The sequence below is a fragment of the Muscardinus avellanarius genome (genome assembly GCF_963383645.1).
Source record: "Muscardinus avellanarius genome assembly, chromosome: 8".
Lineage (NCBI taxonomy): Eukaryota > Metazoa > Chordata > Mammalia > Rodentia > Gliridae > Muscardinus > Muscardinus avellanarius.
The window spans coordinates 76,908,505-76,930,710 of record NC_137794.1 but is presented as its reverse complement, the minus strand read 5'-3'; the positions used below and the strand labels follow the sequence as shown (position 1 = coordinate 76,930,710).

General features: G+C 34.4%; 1 protein-coding gene across 1 annotated transcript in view; it reads left to right on the top strand.

Moving 5' to 3' along the window:
- Positions 1-22,206, top strand: part of TRDN (triadin) — a gene marked incomplete at both ends in the record, with an annotated part of 326,113 nt that overhangs the window by 50,405 nt on the left and 253,502 nt on the right. Inside the window, 3 exons of the mRNA XM_080700116.1 lie at positions 2,543-2,608; positions 13,515-13,574; positions 16,453-16,635. Coding sequence (XP_080556242.1) covers positions 2,543-2,608; positions 13,515-13,574; positions 16,453-16,635 — 309 coding nt within the window. The remainder of the gene's footprint in view (positions 1-2,542; positions 2,609-13,514; positions 13,575-16,452; positions 16,636-22,206) is intronic.

Sequence of the window (22,206 nt, the reverse complement as noted above, 5' to 3'; positions counted from 1 at the left end):
TAGTCTACATAAATGCTGATTTCTTCTCCTTATTTTGCAAGGTATTCATGTTGAACTTAGTAGCTCATAAACACCTAAAAGGACCAGTACATGTGAAGAGAAAAAAAATAAAGAAAACAAATTTGAGATGTTCTAGGGTGGTTTAGGTCCCATTTCTGTTTTTCTCTAGGTTTTATTTGAGAAATGTTAATAAAGTGGAAAAATAATTTTATATTTTAAATGAAAGCAGTACTTAATTATAGCTATACCACTTTGTCATCCATAATAGAAATTTCACTCTATGACTGACATCTTGTGATTACTAGGTAGCTAGACAGAACAATGTAAAGGAGGAAGGATTGGGGCTTACTCTACCTCCACAATTGAGGAATTCCCTCCCATAAACCATTTCTTCATGGTCGGGTGCTGCTTTCTTAATTCTGAAAGGAACCAGATGAACCTATCAAGGGTCTTCCAACTTTGAAGCATGTAGAGAACACTCATCCCATGGATTTTGCTTAGTGGCTTTACAGGGGGAAAGTTTCCAACATGGCAGAAACAGCATAGCTCTGCTGTAAAAATAGTCCCTGACCTTCTATACACATATGCATGACAGGGGAGGTTTCCAGGCTGAATAAAACTTGCCATGTGGAAGACTCCATGTTAATTTCTACTCCTGGGAAGTGAACAGTTCCAGACCCTTCTCTGGAACATAACCCCTTTATCATAGCCTTCTATTAAACTCTACCCCAAGTCTCTAATGCTTCCTCATCCCTGCTTCCCCACTCAAAACTAAGGAGAAGAAAAAAGAACTGAGATTACTACCTGCTAACATGATGAGTCACGACTGTAAAATCAAAATAGTATTGCCTACCCATGAAAGGTTCCATCTACATTTGAATAAATATCATGTAATCATTTAATTGCTAAGATAGAATTACATTCATGTTTCATTGTGTGTATGAAATAAGCATATATCAAAGAGTATTTTACATAGCAGGAGGCATTTGCGCCAAGTCTGAAAGTTAGCATGAATGAAACAGAAGGGAAGTAAAGAAATGTGGGTGTGGAATTCCAGGTGGAAGGTGGGATGAAGATGCGTTCCAGGGTACAGTGTGCTGGAGGAGCTACAAGCTTTCTCTTCTAACTGGAGTGTAAGTCTCAAGGAGAAGTTCTTGGTGAATGAATTGGATTTGTAAGCAAATGCCAGATGGTTGGTGGTTGGGATAATAATATATTTTTATATTTGATGTAGAACCTCCTCTGTGAACAATACCATCCTAAACAATAAGGACACTAGTGTTTGTAACAGGTGAATGATATAATCAGACTTCTGTTAAAAAGGTTACTGTGAGACAGAACACTCTAAATCTAAAGGTTCAGAAGACTAGTTGGGATATTATTATTTAAAAAGCAGCAAGAATAGCATGACCATGCTGGAGCATCCTGCTTCAGCTTCCTGAAATGGTCTCTTTCTCCTTTGTCTTTCCAACTCTCTGACAAGGCTAATTTCTTCTCATTTTCACATCCTTCACTGTCACTTTCCCCAAGGGACTTTCTTCAAACATCTAGATGAGATTAGGTCCTAATTTATACATTGACATGCCATCCTGCCTAGTTTCCTCATAGCAATTATACAAGCTGCAATTAACCACCTTCGTAATTATTTGTTTAGCATCCATCAGCCATTAGCGGGTTGACAACCCAATGACAGGGATGGCATTTGTCTTGCTTAGCAGAGTATTTAGCACACGGGAGGAGTTCTTTGTATATTTTTTGTGTAAATAAATGATAAGTAGAAATACAATATTAAATAAAAGAAGAGGGGTGAAGAGCATATTAGCAAAGTAAGATTGAAACCTCTTGCTTTCAATAAAAGTACAGAAGTGGAAAAGAAGAGAGAGATGAATTTGGGATGAATCCCATGTTTCTGGCTTAGATAATTAATATTAATTATGACAAAGTATAGGGTAAAATTGCAGATTGCAACTTCAGTTTGCATCCTGTTGTAATAATTAATTAAATTATGGCTCATCAAATCACATTTTGTTTTCTTTGAAAATATTTGGTAAGATTCTAGTTTCAGTCTAGTATATTCTGAAAAACCTTTAAAGGCGCAGTATTTTTGTGAAAATTTAACACATACAGTTTAGGTTGATGACATTTGTTTCAGTTTCAGAAGATTATGTCTGTATAGTTCTCATCATGTTTCTGGTATTCATCCAATATCAAGTCTGGGTTCTTTTGATCTATGGAATAATTTCTTGCCTTATTTTCCCATTTATTAAGTTAAAGATTTGGAAAAGCTGAAGGTAATTCTTATCTTTGTGTTCAGGCCTAGTTTCGGTACTAATTTGTGCTTGAGTATGAAATAAAAATAGGAATAAAAAAGTAAATCTATAATTATATTAAAGTTTAAACCTCCAGGTACTTAAAAACCTCATGTCAGTTAAAGAAAAATCCTAAAAACAGCAAATAGGTTTTTGACACAAAAACTTGCCATGCAATGATTTCATTGTTTATTCCTTTTATTTAAATAATAAGTATTACTTTGTATTTTCAGTTGCACACAGAGAGAAGGAAAAAGACAAAGAAAAAACAAAAGAAAAAGAAAAACCTGAAAGGAAAGGTATGCATACATTCTTTTATGCTGTTTTTAACACTAATCCCTTTTGACTTTTCTTCCTTGCATTCAAATTTTAGATAACCTAAGCATTTCTTCTTTTAAAAATATGATTATTTTCTTCAAATAAAATCTGAAAGGAAGTGATATGTGCATGTATGTATGCCTCTACCATCTTGTACCCCATTAAGATATATGGCTACAATGCCTCAATAAAAAGAAAATGTTGCAAAAATGTTTGAAAGGAAGAATCTCTGGACTAAAGGGGATAAAATATTTAACGCTCTTGAACTTTGATATTTCACTTTTCAGAAATGTTTTATTTTTTCCATTGGTAACTCTGAAGCTATGCTAGCCAATAATAACATTCTTTCACAAAATATTTGCTAAATTTTAGATAAGAATGTACATCCCATTATTTTAATGAGATTATAATATTTCAATTGCTTTTTTAGACTTTATTGCTAATTTTTGTTTATTTATTTCATATAGATAGGCAATATATCTCCCCCACTAAGCACATAAACATGCATTGTGAAAAACCTTCCCCTAACCTTGCCACACCAATTCCTATTCTGTCCTACCCCACATGCTCACTTTGTGTGAGTTTCATGTTCATCCTTCCAGAGATTTACTAATAACATGTATTTATTTAATTTTAGTGACATTTATAATATATAATTAAATAATTCAATATACAGCATAATTCTATCTAATGTAATATGCTTATGTATGTTATCTAATATAATTATGTAGACATGAATATAGATTAATGCAATATTTCAGTAATATTATTAGTACATATTATTAATTCCCTCTAGTTTTACACAAAATTTAATGTCCTATATTATGATGTTTATGATATAAAATATATATCCTAGAGATTTTTTTCAAACCTTTATATAAATATTTTCCTCATTTAAAAAGATGTGTAGTTTTTTTTTTTTTTTTTTTTTTTTTTTTTTTCAAAATGGCGACTGAGGGACACAGCACCTCTCAGTAGCTGAAGTAAATAAAGTTTAAATACTGAGAAAGCAGTGTCTAAATCAACAAAACAAATACATACCAGGAACCAAAACACATCCTGTACCTCGGCGGAACCCTGAACTTGAACAAGAAGAACAAAGATAGGACACGGGACCTGCTGCAGATACAATCTGACCGCGGACCAGAACGCTGAGCCGCGGGCTGCTTTGGCAGCTGTCCAAGGAGCTGCCTGCCCGATATTTCCACGGCAAGATAATCCGGGAATAAAAACGGACTTAGGACCGCATCCTAAGCAGCGAGCAGCACCCTCCAGAACTCTGTCTGCCCACCAGCGACCGGATCACATCGGCACAGAGACTCACACGGATTCCTGCACCAAGACAGGTACCTGAGGGCGCCCTAGTAACTGGGGTCCTAGCGTGTGCGGAGTCGCAGTCTCAAACCCCCACCACGGGCTCAAGCCTCAGAGCACTCTCCTCGCGCTTCCTGCCTGTCCCCTACTAGTAATCAGCGCCTGTACACTGCCCTCCTAAATTGGAGCCTGCTTCTGTGGCTAACCCCTGCCACCTTGCCAGAGCCTACCCTCCAGGCTGCAAAAGCACTGGGAGACCCGGAAATCTCCTTGGGGCACCCCCAGCCTCTACGTCCCGCGGGACGCAGAGACCATTGCTGGACACCGCACACTGGAACCTTGAGCACCTACCCTGCACCCCTGGCCCACCGCGGGGTATTCCCAACCTCCTGGTAGCCAGATGCTTAGTTCTAAGTGAGAACACAGCTCAATACACCTTGGAAGAACATACCAGCAGCAATAGACAGCTGCACCCACTCTCACTAGGGTCCAGTATTAACAGGGCATCCAGCCTGCACTCTTGGAATAGGCAGAGCTCTGGCAGTAAGTGTGGCCACCCAGGAACCAGCATTCATTTGCCCAGGGCACATCTTGGGACCACACCTGGCTAGCCCAGCTGGAATTTCCAGAGACACAAGAAAATCCATCGGGCCACAAAATCTGCTCAGGACCTCAGGGGGAAGTGCCAATTACACTTTAGTCACTCTCCACCCCTGCTGTAGGGAAGCACAGGCTGGAGGCGAGGGTGGTGAGTGCAGATGTGCTGACCACAGGTTAGAATTTCGCAGAATCTGTGAACTGTACAGAATCAAATAACAGTGAAACCAGACACCCGGACACATAAACCTAAAGCAGCTAAAGGAGAAAAAGGTGTCCAAACACCCAGAGTGACTTAAGAAGATAAAAATAGAGTACAAAGAAAACTAAGAGACATTGGACGGTATCCTGAAAGCTACCAAGCAATCAGATACACACATATTATATGGACCTGACCCCATATGCGTAAATAAGTAGGACTGTTTGTTTTACTTTTAATGTGGATGTTATGTTTTCTTTTGCTTTTAAAGTGCTTTTGTTTTAGTATGGTTATTGCTGTTTTCTTTTTTTTTCTTTTTCTTTCTTCTTTTAATCCAAACTTCTCTTACTTTAACTTGTTGTTTTATATATATATACATTGGATAGTTTGCCTTATTTCTTTATTTCACACGGCTGCTAGTTCCTTTTATTTTATTCCTCTTCCTTTTTCCTCTTTCTTCCCTTTTCCTTCCTTTTCTTTCATTCTCCTCCTTTGATTGGTTTACCTTCCTTTTTCTTGGATTACATAATAGTCTTGGTATCTTGAGCGGATTCTTTTTTTTTTTTTTTTTTTTTTTTTATGTCTGCCTGCTCCTACCAGCATCCCTATTTACAAACCTTCCCACACTAACCTACATACATTTCTCCCCCAAAACTTTTCCCCATAATATACCTCGTGGTTTAAAACTCAAAGTATTTTTTATATCCATAACTACTCTACTAACAACAAGAGTCCTAGTAGTTAACTCTCTCTCATTCATAGCAAGTTATTACTTTATCATACTTAAAGTCCTTCTCAACCTAACATATCCTCCACCTAATCTGACTCCTTTACCCATCACCCCAGCTCCTCCCACATCACCCACTTTCAACACTGGAAAGGCTCTGCTGACTGGCCGACACTCCTAAACTCCTAATATTAAGATTTGACTAAACACATTACTCACGAACGATGGGTAGAAATCAGAAAAACAGGACAGAGAACACTATAAATATGAGAACCAGGAGTTATGAAGAGACAGCAGAAATCACGAATACTGACCTACTAGAAATGCAAGAAGGGGAGTTCAGAATCTTGTTGTTCAATATGATGAAAGGTTTTAAAACAAGTATAGAGGAGGTTAAAGGTGAAATAGAAACACTAAAAAAGAATCAGAAAGAGGTCTGGAATGAAATGAAAGAGGCAATAAGTGAAATGAAGACAGCAATAGAAAGAAACTCTGGAAGATTAGATGAAATGGAAAACAGAATATCAATATTAGAAGACAGTACATCCCAAACCGAAAACACAGTCAGCGATATACAGAAATCTTTACAGCAACAAAACCTAAACATCCAGCAATTATGGGATAATATGAAGCGCCCTAATTTACGGATAATAGGCATTGAGGAAGGGATAGAGGTACAGACCAAGGGCATATGTAATATCTTCAAGGAAATAATCTCAGAGAATTTTCCAAATATGGAAAGAGACTTGAATCTTCAAGTACAGGAGGCATACAGAACTCCACTGAGACAGGACCAAAGAAAAACCACTCCACGCCACATAATAACCAAATTGACCAGCATAGAGGCCAAGGAAGGAATCTTAAAAGCAGTAAGAACAAAAGGACAGGTGACATATAGAGGCAAAACAATAAGAATCACCCCAGACTATACAACCCAGGTCAGGAATGCTAGGAGAGACTGGTATGACGTGATTCAGACCCTGGAAGAACATAACTTCCAGCCCAAATTAATCTTCCCAGCAAAACTACTATTCAAGATCAATGGGGAAGTCAAAGTCTTTCAGGATAAACAGAATCTCAAAAAATTCATGAATTCAAAGCCAACACTAGAGAAAATTCTTAAAGAAATAAATCATAAGGAAGAAAAAAGAAGCAGACTCCAGAATCAGAGAAGCGAGGAAGTTAATAAGTGGGCCATTTAAGTAAAGAAGAAAGATCACAACACCCAAGAGTAGACAGAACACAAAATGGCAGAAAACAAAAAGCATATTTCAATAATATCACTTAATGTCAAAGGACTTAACTCACCAATCAAAAGACATAGACTGGCAATGTGGATTAGGAAACATAATCCAAACATATGCTGTCTGCAAGAAACTCACCTCACAGCCAAAGACATTCACAGGTTGAAGGTGAAAGGATGGAAAAAGATATACCATGCCACCAGTGACCGAAAAAGAGCAGGGGTAGCAACCCTGATATCCAACAAAACAGACTTTAAAATAAAACACATCAAAAGAGACAAATCAGGGCACTTCCTTTTATTAAAAGGAACAATACACCAAGAAGATATAATGATAGTAAATATTTATGCCCCAAATGTGGGTGCAACCACATTCGTAAAACAAACCCTTCTGGACATAAGATCCCAAGTAGACCCAAATACAATAATTCTGGGAGACTTTAATACGCCTCTCACACCACTGGATCGATCTTCGAGGCAAAAGATGAGTAAAGATGCTCTAGAACTAAAGGAAACCATAAACCAAATGGACCTAATAGACGTTTTCAGAGTATTTCAACCAGGAACTACAGAATACACTTTCTTCTCAGCAGCCCATGGAACCTTCTCCAAAATAGATCACATCCTGGGACACAAAGAAAATACCAGCAAATTCAAAAAATGTAATATAATCCCATGCATCTTTTCAGACCACAATGGAATAAAAGTAGAAATCAACAACAGGAAACTCGAAAGAAAGTATTCAAATTCATGGAGAATGAATGATACACTACTAAATGACGAATGGGTAAGAGCAGAAATTAGGGAAGAAATAAAGAAATTTATGGAAACAAACGAAAACAGAGACACAACCCACCAAAACCTATGGGACACCATGAAGGCAGTACTAAGAGGAAAGTTTATCGCATTGAGTGCCCACATAAAAAGGATGGAGAACCACCAAGTAAAGAACCTAATGAAACAACTCAAGGATCTAGAAATTCTGCAACAATCCATTCCCAAAGCCAGCAGAAGACGAGAAATCATCAAAATTAGAGCAGAAATAAATGAAATAGAGAACAAAAAAACAATTCAAAGAATCAATAAAACAAAAAGTTGGTTCTTTGAAAAGATTAATAGAATTGATAAACCCCTGGCCAACCTAACCAAAAGAAAAAGAGAATCAACTCAAATTACCAAAATTAGAAATGAAAAAGGAGATAACACCACTGATAGTGAAGAAATTCAAAACATTATCAGAAACTACTTTAAAAATTTATACTCCAATAGATTTGAAAACCTGGATGAAATTGACAGATTTCTAAACACAGTTAACCTTCCTACACTCAACCAAGAGGACATAGCAAGCCTAAACCAACCAATAACAACCAAAGAAATAGAAACGGCAATAAAAATTCTTCCACCAAAGAAAAGCCCAGGCCCAGATGGGTTCCCAGCTGAATTCTACAAAACCTTCAGTGAACAACTAATACCAATACTTCATAACACGTTCCGGGAAATTGAAAGAGATGGAACTCTTCCAAATTCCTTCTATGAGGCCAGTATCACATTAATCCCCAAACCAAATAAAGATACCTCAAGAAAGGAAAACTACAGACCAATATCCTTAATGAACATAGATGCAAAAATTCTAAACAAAATACTAGCTATACGCATTCAAAACTATATCAAGAGAATAATTCATCACGACCAAGTCGGTTTCATCCCAGAAAAACAAGGCTGGTTCAACATACGCAAATCAATACATGTTATTCACCACATAAATAGAACCAAGAACAAAAACCACATCATCATAGCAATAGATGCTGAAAAAGCATTCGACAAAATCCAACACCCATTTATGTTAAAAACACTGCAAAAAATTGGGATAGAAGGAAAGTACTTCAACATCATCAAGGCAATATACTGCAAACCCAAAGCCAACATTATATTGAATGGGGAAAAACTGCAAGAATTTCCGCTACAGTCAGGAACAAGACAAGGATGCCCACTTTCACCTCTCCTTTTCAATATAGTCCTTGAGACTCTTGCTGCAGCAATCAGACAAGAGAAGGAAATCAAAGGAATCCACATAGGAAGAGAGGAAGTGAAATTATCCTTATTCGCAGATGACATGATCCTTTACCTGGAAGACCCAAAGAACTCAACCAAAAGACTTCTGGAGCTGATCGACAAATTCGGCAAAGTCGCAGGTTACAAAATCAACCTAAAGAAATCAGTGGCCTTTCTTTATGCCAACAACGAATCCACAATGAAGGAAACAAAAACAACAATTCCATTCACTATAACCTCAAAACCAATAAAATACCTAGGAATAAACCTAACCCAAGATGTAAAAGACCTCTACAACAAAAACTATAAAACATTAAAAAAAGAAATAGAAGAAGACCTTGGAAGATGGAAAGATCTCCCGTGCTCATGGATAGGCAGAATAAATATCATCAAAATGGCCATTCTGCCAAAACTGATCTATAGGTTCAATGCAATTCCCATTAAAATACCAGTGACATTCTTCAGAGACCTAGAAAAATCAATCATGAACTTCATATGGAGAAAGAAAAGACCTAGAATAGCCAAAGCAATTCTCAATAACAAGAAACACGCAGGAGGCATTACAATCCCAGACTTCAAACTATACTATAGAGCAATAGTAGTAAAAACAGCATGGTACTGGCACAAAAACAGATATACTGACCAGTGGATTAGAATAGAAGATACAGAAACAAACCCACACATCTTTAGTCAATTAATCTTTGACAAAGGGGCCAAACACATACGCTGGAGAAAAGACAGCCTTTTCAACAAGTGGTGCTGGGAGAACTGGCTAGCCATTTGTAAAAAGATGAAGCTAAACCCCTATATCTCACCTAACACAGGAATCAACTCAAGATGGATCAAAGACTTAGAAATTAGACCTGAGACGGTGAAGTTAGTAGAGGAGAACATAGGTTCAACACTACAACATATTGGCACAGGCAGTAACTTTCTCAACAAAACCTCCAAAGCTCAGGAAATTAAAGCAAGAATAAACAAGTGGGATAACATTAAACTAAAAAGTTTCTTCTCATCAAAGGAAACTATCAATAACCTAAAGAGGAAGCCTACAGAATGGGAAAGGATCTTTACCAGCCACCATTCTGATAGGGGGCTAATATCCAGAGTATACAAAGAGCTCAAAAGGCTCTACACCAACAAAACAAACAACCCAATCAAGAAATGGGCAAATGAACTAAATAGACACTTCACAAAAGAAGAGATACAAAGGGCTAATAGATACATGAAAAGATGTTCTTCATCACTGGCCATCAGGGAGATGCAAATCAAAACTACACTGAGATTCCATCTAACCCCAGTGAGAGTAGCAAGCATAAAGAAATCAAACAACAACAAATGCTGGCGAGGATGTGGGGAAAGAGGAACTCTTTTACACTGTTGGTGGGAGTGCAAACTAGTTCAGCCACTATGGAGATCTGTGTGGAGATTCCTAAGAAAGGTGGGAATAGATCCACCATATGATCCAGCTATACCACTCCTGGGTATCTTTCCAAAAGGGTTGAATTCAGAGAAATACAGCAACATATGCATACCTATGTTCATAGCAGCACAATTTGTAATAGCCAAAATATGGATCCAACCCAGATCACCATCAACAGATGAATGGATAGCAAAACTGTGGGAAATACACACAATGGAATTCTATTCAGCCATAAAGAAGAACAAAATTTTATCATTTGCAAGAAGATGGAAAGCCCTGGAAAGCATCATGTTAAGTGAGATCAGCCAAGCACAGAAGGAGAAGATACACATGTTTCCTCTAATATGCCCAAACTAGAAAACACAAAGGATACCAGTAGGACCCCAGATATTAGAGGGGAAATACTAGCTAAGTTTTAATGGAAAGATAGGAGAGGAGAAAGGCCGATCTTGATTAAGGAGCATCTTCACCTGAACATGTGTAAAATTATGAATAAGACATGGTTAACCTGGCCAACCATTGGTGGGGGGGGGGAGAAAATGGGGGCGGGGGGAGAGGGCACCAAATATAGTGTAAATGTATACTATTTATGTTCAATAAAAAATTGTTAAAAAATAAAATAAAATAAAAAAAATAAAAAAAAAAAAAAAAAAAAAAAAATAAAAAGATGTGTAGTATTTAAATGAAGATATTTTCTTCTACCATATCTTCTACCTGGTCATTATTTGTAGGATGAACAATTTAAATATGACATTTAGCGATGTGTCTTTCTTTCTCTATAACTACTCACAATCATTGTTCATTTCTCCTAATAATATGTGTGTGTGTGTGTGTGTGTGTGTGTGTGTGTGTGTGTCCATGACATTTGGGCATAGGTATTCCAGTCTATCAATTTTTTCAGCTATTTTTGTTTGCTTTGCTGTGGGTGTTACACTTTCTGTATGTGTGAATGGACATCTGTGAATGCATGCACGTGTTTAGAGTCTAGAATTTGTATGTGATTACCTATGTTGACATTTTCTTGTGGCATTTCTGCTTTTGAACCTTCATAAAAGATTAATTTGATTGCCACTAATATTTTCCTTAAATTTCAAAAAATGATCCATATTTTACATTAAATTTGACTTCATCAAAAATCCACTTCAATATGCAATGTGAAGTGCGATTCTAATTTAATTCTTTGCTATCGTTTTACAGTGGGACATTTCAGCTGATTTATGCATTCACAATATGTTTCACCTGATGAATTTTCTTATTTTGTGAAGCATTCCTTGTAGGTGGAAAATGGTAAAATAGTTGTGACATTTATGAATCAGATCAGTTGGAACATGATTCAATATCACCTGTTATATATTGACAGTTGAATATTTGAATTAAATAGTTGTTCTTTATTAATATTTACTTAGTGATACTTTTCATGAATTTCAATACAACTATCTTCTTTCTCTGTTATTGAAACAGCTGTCCATTTCTCATCTGCTAGTGAGTTATGCAGAATTATGAGCATCCGTTTCTGTGTACTCTAAATGAAATAATCTGATATATTGTGATTTTTTCAACCTTCACAGTAGATAATTTTTATAAAAAATAAGAAAATTTTGCTCTATAATGATAAATGTTCTAGGAAATTTATCCAAATTGAAAAGCAGAAATAAAATGTCACATTATGTTCTTTTATTTACTGTATGTCAATTAAGGAATGTGTGTGTTTTATGAAATATGATAGTGAAGCCCCCTGATCTTTTGTGGATTATGCACTGCTTATCTGAGCATCATGCTCTTTTTCGTAACATTGCTCACCCTGTTAGCCACAACCCCAATGTCTATGGAGCTGGTCGTGGGGCAGGCTGAGCCCTGAGGAGGAGACACCTGCTTTCTCAGGAGCTCTGAAGCCATCAGGGTTACTCGCTCTTCCATCAGACACTGTTCTTTAAGCTTTCTATAGGGTTTACATAGACTCTTCAAGATTCAGGGGAAACCATTCATGGACAGCTTCTAAATCCATTTTATGTTGCTGTAATAAAGCACCACAGACTGGGTAATTTGTAAAAGAGTTTAGTTTGGTTTATGTTTCTATATACTGGGAAGTCCAAGATCATGGTGAAGACTTCTGCCTAGCCTCTGATGAGTGCCTTCCTGATGTTTTATAACATGGCAGAAGGCAAGCAAAATTGAAAAAAAATACAGCCTTGTTTTTATAACAATAGGCTTTCATTAGAATGAACCTAATCCTGAAATCACTAACTCACCCTTGCAAGAATGGCTTTAATCTCTTCTTTTAGTTGGAACCCCTATGACCCAAACACCTCTCATTATACCACTTCTTAACATGTTTTCTTTTTATAAAAAAGCTCTACTTTATCTCATTCCTTAAACTATTAAATTAAATCTTGTATTTTGTCACTTAATTTTCCATTGTTATGCTCCAACAAATAGTATATAATTTTTGAAAAATATATAGTGATGATGAAAACTACCAAACCATACAGTTTAATATTTTTGAAATTATAAGAATGTGCTGCCATATGCTATCATGGTTTTCAGACTACCTTAAACTATTGAGAGACATTAGATTTTTACTAGTGCATATACATAAAAGACAAATTAAACTCAGGTCGATTTATTATTTAACTAAAAATAAGGAGAATATAATATTTCAGGTATCATGTGGAATACTGTTCAACTAAGAAATAATATACTATAAATAATACTTTTCATATTACTTTATACACTATTTATTGTTGGTTCTTAATAAACAAATAAAGGTGTTACTCCTTAGGATATATTTCAAACTTTTGTTGTTGTTGTTGTTAGAATGACATTGTAATGCTAGGCATTTGGTAAGCGGGTGCCAGGCAGGCTAAGTATTTTTCAGTACATAAAATGATCCCTTGCAGTGAGGAATTGCTTTTCCCCAGATGTCATTTGTGTCCCTGTTGATAAACACTGTGCTTAATAAAATTTTTGATCATGATTTAACTAGTTTCCTAAATAAAGTTTTTCTTTCTTACATAAAGATACATATTTCAACAAATTCTTATAAAATTCTTCCTTCTTATTTTTTCATCACAGAACAATTGAGGAATAATGACAAAAAATACATAGGGTGAATCTAGCTTCCAAACTGTTTTCTAAATCTTAATGCCAAACCTTAGACTAAATTCTATACAGTTATTGTTACATTGGTAGTTCTTTATTCCTAAATTAGATTTATATATGTCATAAATCTCCAAAGTATGCTATGATTTTGTGGTTATGAAACTGAGGCCAAAAGAAAATTTGGTTTGGAAATCTACTAAAAGTCTGTATTAATACAAAACTTTCTGTTTAAGCAACACACAAGGAAAAACCGGAGAAAAAAGAAAAGCCAGAAACAAAGACAATGGCAAAAGGTAATTTTTTTTCCTTTATTATTTCCATAATTAAGTGCCTTTTACTTTGAAAGATTACATTTTAGTTATTAAAGAGTTGAATATAAGCATTAATTTACATAAAATGAACCTCATACCTAAAATCTAATATCTACAGAATAATAAAATTTAATATATAAAATAACAGATAATCTGAAAACATGAGAAGAAAGTAAAAAGCTTCATCTTCCATGATAGGCAGAATTTTGGTCCTTGTGACCTTCCCTTTGGGCGGTACGTCCATGATGTTACCTGACATACCTCTGCAGAAAAGTACTGAAGTTTGATCTAAAATGGGGAGTTTAATCTGGATTATTCAGGTGGACTCAAATTCTATTACAAAGTATTGAAATACAGGCAGAGAAATTAAATAGTAGCAAAAGAGAAATTTGTAGTCTAAGGATTTGTCCTTCTTGGCTGGCATGAAAATTGCAGGAACCATATGGAAAGAAATGAATTCTGATTCCATGTTGAATAAGCATGAGTGATGGTTCTTTCCGAGACAGTCCACAAAGGAACAGAGAGCCCAGTTGAGCCATATTGAGCCAACATTTTTGCATCATATAAACTTGGAAGTAATAAATAGGCAGTGTTTTAAGCAGATAATTTTTGTGATAATTTGTTCCTTAACTATAGGAAATTAACACGTCTGGTTCAGAGGTTTTGACCAGCATTATACCTTTTGATTTACTTTGACAAATTCAAATTTAGTTTCTTATTTTTTTCCTTTTCATGCATTTTGATAAAAATCTTAAGATTTTGAACACCAAAACTATATTGATAATATACTCCCAAATAAATTATTATAACACTGTTGTGTTATGTGTATTGGAAGACTGAGCAAGCCAGATTTTTCTATTCCAATTTACCAGTTTTGTAGTATCAGAAAAAAACCATGGATTTTAACTGAGAGTTCAGCCTTTATTTTCACCTAAACTTAAATTAAATTACTACTTTAAAATATATTTTATATGATCAACATATTTTATAAATTCTTAAAGTATTAAAAAACGAATCATTTAGGATAAAGAATCTATTTTTTAATTTAGTGTTTTATTCACAAAATAATAGAAGATAATTAAGTACTTGGGGCATATATATTTTAAACTAAATTTTTCAAAACATAAGAAAATATCTTATTGAAGTTATAATGAATGAATTGCAAAATGAGACTTTCTTTGGAAAGCAGCATGATTTAATCTAAAATTAAATTTATTTGTTAAATAAATGAGAATAATTTAATCTGGTTTTCTTTTTTTCAAAGATGTGAAAAATATATAATATATAAATATTATATAATTTATTATTTAATTAATATTAACTATAAATACATATAATTAAAATCATATGTAATTATGTATATATATATAAACTATTAATGCTAGTAGAGATTTTGGCAATTATCTAAATTAATTACAAAACTTAATAAGTGAAAAACATTTAGGCCAGGTCATGTAACTCTGATATAATTAGATTAAGACAAAAACCTAGGTGACCTAAATAAAAATTACTATTCTTTTCAAAGATCTTTAAATAAGCATTCAAGCTTTATTTATTCCTTCAAATTGTGTTGAAAATTGTATTATTTATTGCTGTGCAAAACATAACCAAAAACTTTGAAGATGAAGTCAACACACATTCTTTATTTTTCAGTGTCTCTGGGTCAAGAGTCTGGGCACAGTTTTGTTCAATCCTTTCTTCACAATCTCTCACAAAACTCCAAGAAAGGTATTAGCCAGGTCTGCAGTATCATCTGAAAATATAACAGGAAAAAAAAAAGCCTTTCCAAATGTGTTTATAAGGCTACTGCCTTATAACAATAACTACTACTGCCTTATAAACAATATCCAATTCTCAACAGATGTTTGAATGAAAGCCTCACCTCCTTCCACCTTTTGGTTGGAAGCAATCCTCAGTTTTTGTCACCTGAGTCCTACTGACATAATAGCTGAATCATATTATTTTTACTAAATCATTTAATATGTGTGACACAAAAGTATGCACTGCAATGGCAAATGTCATGGGAAATCCCAGCACTGTTCTGGACTTTCAGTGGTGGATAGAGGTTATATGTGGTCCCACTCAATAAGAAAATGTTCAATATGCATCAGATATTATGAGAAACCATCCACAAATGGGAACTATAATATTGCTTTTCTAAAAACAATGGAATAATCCACAGTGTGATTAACCTGCAAACAGTTCCCACTCCAGAAATAAATATAATACTAAATAATACATGTGTAAAATATATATGTTCTAAATTATACATATATTCAATAAGGTTTTTAAATTTTATTATTATTTAAGCAAGAACAACTTTCTCAATTTTTATACTCTTTAGGTCTCTTAAAAGTCAAGTCACTGGGCACTATATGTATCTCATATCATCTGCATTTTATAGTTTTGCTATGATCAGTAAATACCAGTGCAGGTAATTGTACATCTGCATTCCTGATAAATACTTTTCAAAGTATTGTGTTAGAATTTCAGTTTCTTAATGGCTTTTAGGGTCTTCCAGTTATGGTGCAAATGATCATATTCTGTTTAAAGGAGACCATTTCAGTGAGCTCTTTGGTCTGACCATGACTGTATATACAACCTCTTCATGCTACAAAGGCTTCATTGTTGATAGGTTAGGCCGCTGTTTACTGCCCCCCAATACTATTTTCATGTACAAATTAAGACAGAGATAAATCTTGCACTTCATAAATTGAAAATCTAACAATATTCACAAGTATTTATGAAAAAGATGATGCTTTTCTTTTTTAAAACTGTGCTTCAAGACCAATTACAGAAGAAATGTTATGTTGGTAAATAGACAAAAAATAATAATCCGATGTTACTTACTTCTAAACAGAAGAGAAGAAAGTGAAGACTAAAGAGAAGACTGAAGAAAAGACTAAAAAGGAAGCGAAAGGTGGGAAACAGGAGAAAGTGAAGCAAACGGCTGCAAAAGTAAAAGAAGTCCAGAAAACACCACAGAAAAGCAAGGACAAGGATGACAGGGAGACTGCAGCTGAGCCAAAGCATGAGCAGACAGGTAAACACTCAGAGGAGGAGGCCGCCCAAAGTGCTAAGAGACTATCGGGCAAGAAACAGATGCAGTGAAGCTAAAGCTGAAAAACACCAACATCAGACATCACATGGAGGCAAAAACTTATGCAAGTGAATATACCAGAGAGAAAATATAATGAATTGTGTGTTAATATTTATTTACAGAAGTACTTAAAATTTGTTCACCTATCTAAAGATGCTTTCTAAGTTATTTTTAGGGAGGTTTTAAATTAGCATCTCGAGTCACTGAATTTGGGGGATGATGGAATTCTTCAGATGTAGGATCTCCATTCAGAGACAGAATAACAATTGAATACTTTTATGTGTCATGCTTAGGAAAAAAGGAGTCCAGATCAAGATGACAGCAATTTTAAGGAGTTTGTTAAAGAGTCTATGCCCAAATCATAGAGGACAAGTATAATAGTAACTACTTATATGTTCTTGATATTTCTACAAAAGCATATTATTTAGAATATGCATTGAGTTATTAAACTTCTTTTAGTAGTCAACAAATTATATAAAATGAATGCTCAGCGTTCTTTGGCAGTTTCCACCGGTTAAACTGATGGCTTTAGAAAGCTCTGAACCTGACTTCTCTCTTCTCAACTAAAATGATGTTAAAGTTGCATCCCCACTTCCTAAAAATAAAGCATTTAAATAGAGGAGGAATAGAAAACAAAAATCCTTTATGGATGGGTGCTATGTAAGTATCAAGTAGTGGGATGTTAGGAGGGCTGCTACAACTTTGGTCCTTAGACCTTCTTGAATCTTTCCTTTCCTGAGTCCATTCTTGACTCCAAGGTGCTACGCATCCTGAGACTTCTCCCCTAGAATGTGGTTCCCAGTCTGTAGGAACTATTCTGGTAGATTATGTGCCTTGGGGGTTTTAAAAAATTAAATTTATTTTATTCTGGAAGCAACAGCATAATTTCATCAAGAAATTAGTTTCTCTGAAATTTCATTAAAAATTTTTTTAAACATTATTATTGAGTTAGTTATTTAGACAGGGATGCTAAAATATTTTTCCTCATAAGAAGGTTCATGATATTAAATTTGCAGTCCACTCTTTTACTTTATGCACTTTTTGTGTTTTTATACTTCCCAAATTCACTACATGTATAATTTTAATATGTTAGTAATACTTGTAAACCTTGACTAATATGAGAAGAGTTAGATTTTTAAAGAAATGCATTTTAAGAAGTGAAAAAAGAAGACTTTCTTTTAGTGATTCAAACTTTTTATTTTGACAAATTTTAATGTAATATTTTAAGATATAAACAAATTAAAACTTTGAAACATTAAACCTTTTTAAATTTTAAGGTAATTATATTGCCTTAAAATAAAAAATTTAGTTATCTCTTTAATTTATATCATTATGAAATACTTGGGTAGATAAAGAATAAAGTAAACAAAAGTATTTTGATGGAATGTCTAGGAAATAGGATGATTCATTTCTGATTCACTAATGTGTTTAATTAGATACTAAAATAATTTGCAGTTTAGATTGTTGTCTTTGAAACGATCCCATGAAAACAGTTAAAATACCAAGTATATTTTAATTTTTCATCCATAAATGTACCATATAAAAATATATGCCATCTGGGCATGGTGGCACATGCTTGTAATCCCCGCACTTAGGAGGCTGAGACAGGAGGATCGGCAGGTTCAAAGCCAGCCTCAGCTACTTAGTGAGGCTCTCAGCAACTTGGTGAAACCCTGTTTCCAAATAAAATATAAAATATAGGGCTAGGAGTATAGCCTGGAGGTGGAGGGCTTCTGAGTTCCACCCCCAGTACCACACACACACACACACACACAAAAAAAAAAAAAATATATATATATATATATATGCCAGTTATATATATCAAAATATCTATCTAGCAGCTAGGAACATGAATGTATTTTTGGATGATAAATGTAAGTATCGTTGGGATTTGAGGATATATATATATATATATATATATATATATACACACACACACACACACACACACACACACACACATATCATTAAGACACTTTCAAATAATATTTATATTCCCAGTTACAAATACTATATTTTAGTATTAGTAGTAATTGCCAGCATTACATTATCATTTTATTTTCAATGTTCTGTTTTCATTTCTACATTAAACTTATTTATCTCTTAAAAAGACATTCAAATATCACTTAGACTTAGGAACAAATGCACAAATATAATTTTATTCACTAAACAAATGTATTTGCTAAAGTGAAGCACTCTACTGAGAACAGCTACCACCAATTAAATAGATTTCTCATTAAGTAAGTAATGAAAATGTAACCTACAATGGCTGGTCAGGCACATAAACATGTTCATTTTTTTTCAAAGCAAAGATTTTAGAGCATTGGTTCATTTAAAAAAATGAATCACATGCTAGCTCTAACAAAATAAGATAAAAACAGTTTGAAAGATGGATTTGATTCTGAAACTATTGAAATAATGACTTAGTAAAATTGAGTTAGTTCTTTTTTGGTCAAGAGAGTATTTATTCCCTTACCTTAAGTTAGACCTAATATGTTTGAAGTATTTTATTTATGAAGATTTTTATAATAGTTACTTTTATTCACTTGAAAACCTACAGGAGACATACACTTAATGGTTACTATTTAATTATATAGCCATATATGTAAGTATATTAAATATGGTTAATTTTAATATACAGAAACAATATATTTATATTTAGAGCATTGAGAATAAGATACATATACATGACTATCATAAACTTCCACACACTTGTATATCACATAATCAAGTTTATATGGATGAATTTAAATCAATTTATGGTAGGGTAGGAAGCATTGGCATGATCAGATATTTCTCTCTAGATTCCAATGGTCTTTGGCAAGTCTGTGAGAAAGGAATAAGACAGTCTACTGGTACTCATACTTTGCTTTCTTTTCTTCTTTTCTAACAATTATTTAACTGTTTGTGGCAAGCAGAGAAAATATAGATAATGAGAATCTGCCACAGAGCACTGGACCACATGTACCCCATGCTCATTAGAGATTATTTAAATTCTTTCTGTTGAGACTCTGCACCCAGAATTCATTTTCCTTCAGCTGCCACTCCACAGGGAACACGGACGAGGCAGCAACAGCTGAATGACATCCATCACTGCGCCCCGAGAGTCAACAAGGAGAGAAGTGGAGAGCATGGATTATCCCTAGCATGTTATTTGGGAAAAAAATACTTTAAAGTGGTGACCAATAAGAAATTACCACATGTAAATTAATATCTCATAAATATGAAAGTTAGAATGACAGGGCAACTCAGATTATATTTTTTTAAAAGTTTCCTGCTCTATTTTTCGAGTTGGGTTTCCAGAAGCATTTATATAAAATGAATTTTCCAATGTCAGAAATGACTGGTTTTGTTCTGTCTTTATGCAGGTGAATTAGATACAATGGGGATCGTCCAACTCAGACCTTACTGGTGTTGTTACAGTTTAAGATCAACCCTGAGTACAGGTGGAAATGGACATCCTAACTTAAAATGTTTCCAAATTCTTAACTTAAAATATTTAAAAAACATTTCTTTTAGTTTTCCACTAATGGTGCCATAAGAACACAAACTCATGGCATTATAGACATAGAACTCAAATTTTTTAAGTGTTGTAACACAAGTAATTTTCTAGATGTGAAGAAAGTTTCTTGAACTCACAAGGGATTTTCTTTCCAAATTAGAAGCTCATTGAACAATTGGTGCATTCATTAAATAAATGACCTGTGAATTATTGGTATAATAAACATAAGCATTTGTAGTAAGACACACAAGATTAAGACGTTTCATTGCACTGTCAACATTAAGCAGAAGAGGGAACTTTGAAAAGTGACTTTATTTAATGCAATACACTGCTTGATATGTTTTGCAGATAACCACCCCATTATCTGTTGGGGAAAGAACAATATTTCATATTGGGTAGTTGTGCAAATCCTTCATATTACAAATAATCCCTGCATTCTAAACTTTAAACACACACAAAAGTAAAGGGTCTCTATTGCTATCCCAAAAGGCTTTAGTGCTGCCACTAATAATCATTGTGAAAGAATTAAATTGGAGGGTTTAGGCAATCTAATTAGATGTACCAGGGAAGTTTATTAACAATATATATTTTGAGCATTGAGATTTATGAAATAATTTTGGGGATAATGGATCCTAGAAATCTCCATGCTGGCAAATTCCTGGCTTTTTTATGCTTAGGCTGCCAATTGAGAACTACTTTTACTTTTCTCCCATATACCATGGGATTCTTAGGTCCTAGGATCAAGAACTCTTGCTATTACTGACAGTACATCAAAGAGCAAATAGATTTATGGGCTGATATGAGAACTAGCCTTCCTCCCTTTCCCTACCTCACCTGTGGGAAAGGTGCTCGAATTTTGACAATCAAACTATATGCAAATTTTTGAAACCTTGTAAAGTTGAGTTTACAAATTCATAGGAATTAATAAAAATATACTTTAGAGCTACTGAAATAACATTTATTTTTTCAAAGGCCTATCTGAGTTTCATAATAAAATTGACTTTAAGTACTTTTAATACTCTAAAAAGAACACAGATTACAAAAATCCATAAATATGTGTTTATATAACATCAAGTTTGTTATTTCTTGTTTGATATACATATTTTGGAGCAATTAAGATGTATAATGTTGTTATAAATTCAATAAAAAGTTTTGGTCCTAAGGCTGCCTTTGAATTTGGTAGATTAATTAGATGTCTACTCTAGGAATATTAAAGTGTAAATCATTAATTGTAAGATTCATCACATATTATGCAAGCTTTAGAGAACCAATGTTAAAACTTCTTCTAAGAATCTGCATCAACACAGATTTGGTTTGGAGTGGCCTCAGGAGAATCTGTCAGATTCTGTCAAAATATAAAGTTCAGTGCAGTGAACTTAAATTATAGTTTAAAGCAGCCTCTATCGACTCCCTGGGTCAGAGACTCTGTGATACAACCCAGTAAAGGAGTAGTGGGGTCTGAGATAATACAGACTCGAGATCCAGAGCACCTTAAGTGAAGCCATAGTGACCCAAGGGAAGAACCCAGAGAAGGCACAAACCTCCGAAATCATGGGAAAGAGGAATAACAATGGAGTAATGAATGTGCACAACCCCACAACATCAGAACCTGATAAAACAGAAAATCAGAGATTTCTAGAAGATCAAATCAGGAAAATAACTGTAGAAATAATAGAGGTGCTTCGAAAAGAACTCAGAGAGAGCCAAAAAGAGATAAAGGATGCAATTAATGAAGTAAAGGCCTCAATTCAAAGCACAAACAACCGATTAGACCACATGGGGAACAGAATCTCGCTCTTAGAAGATGAGCAATCCAAAAATGAATGCATAGTTTCTAATCTAGAAAAAAATATCCAACAGCAGGAATCTGACATTGAAGAAATATGGGCCCTTCTTAAGAGAGCTAACCTAAGAATAATTGGAATAGAGGAGGGAAAAGAAAGTGATACCAAAGGGATCAACAATCTCTTCAAGGAAGTAATAGCAGAAAATTTTCCAAATATAGAGCAAGA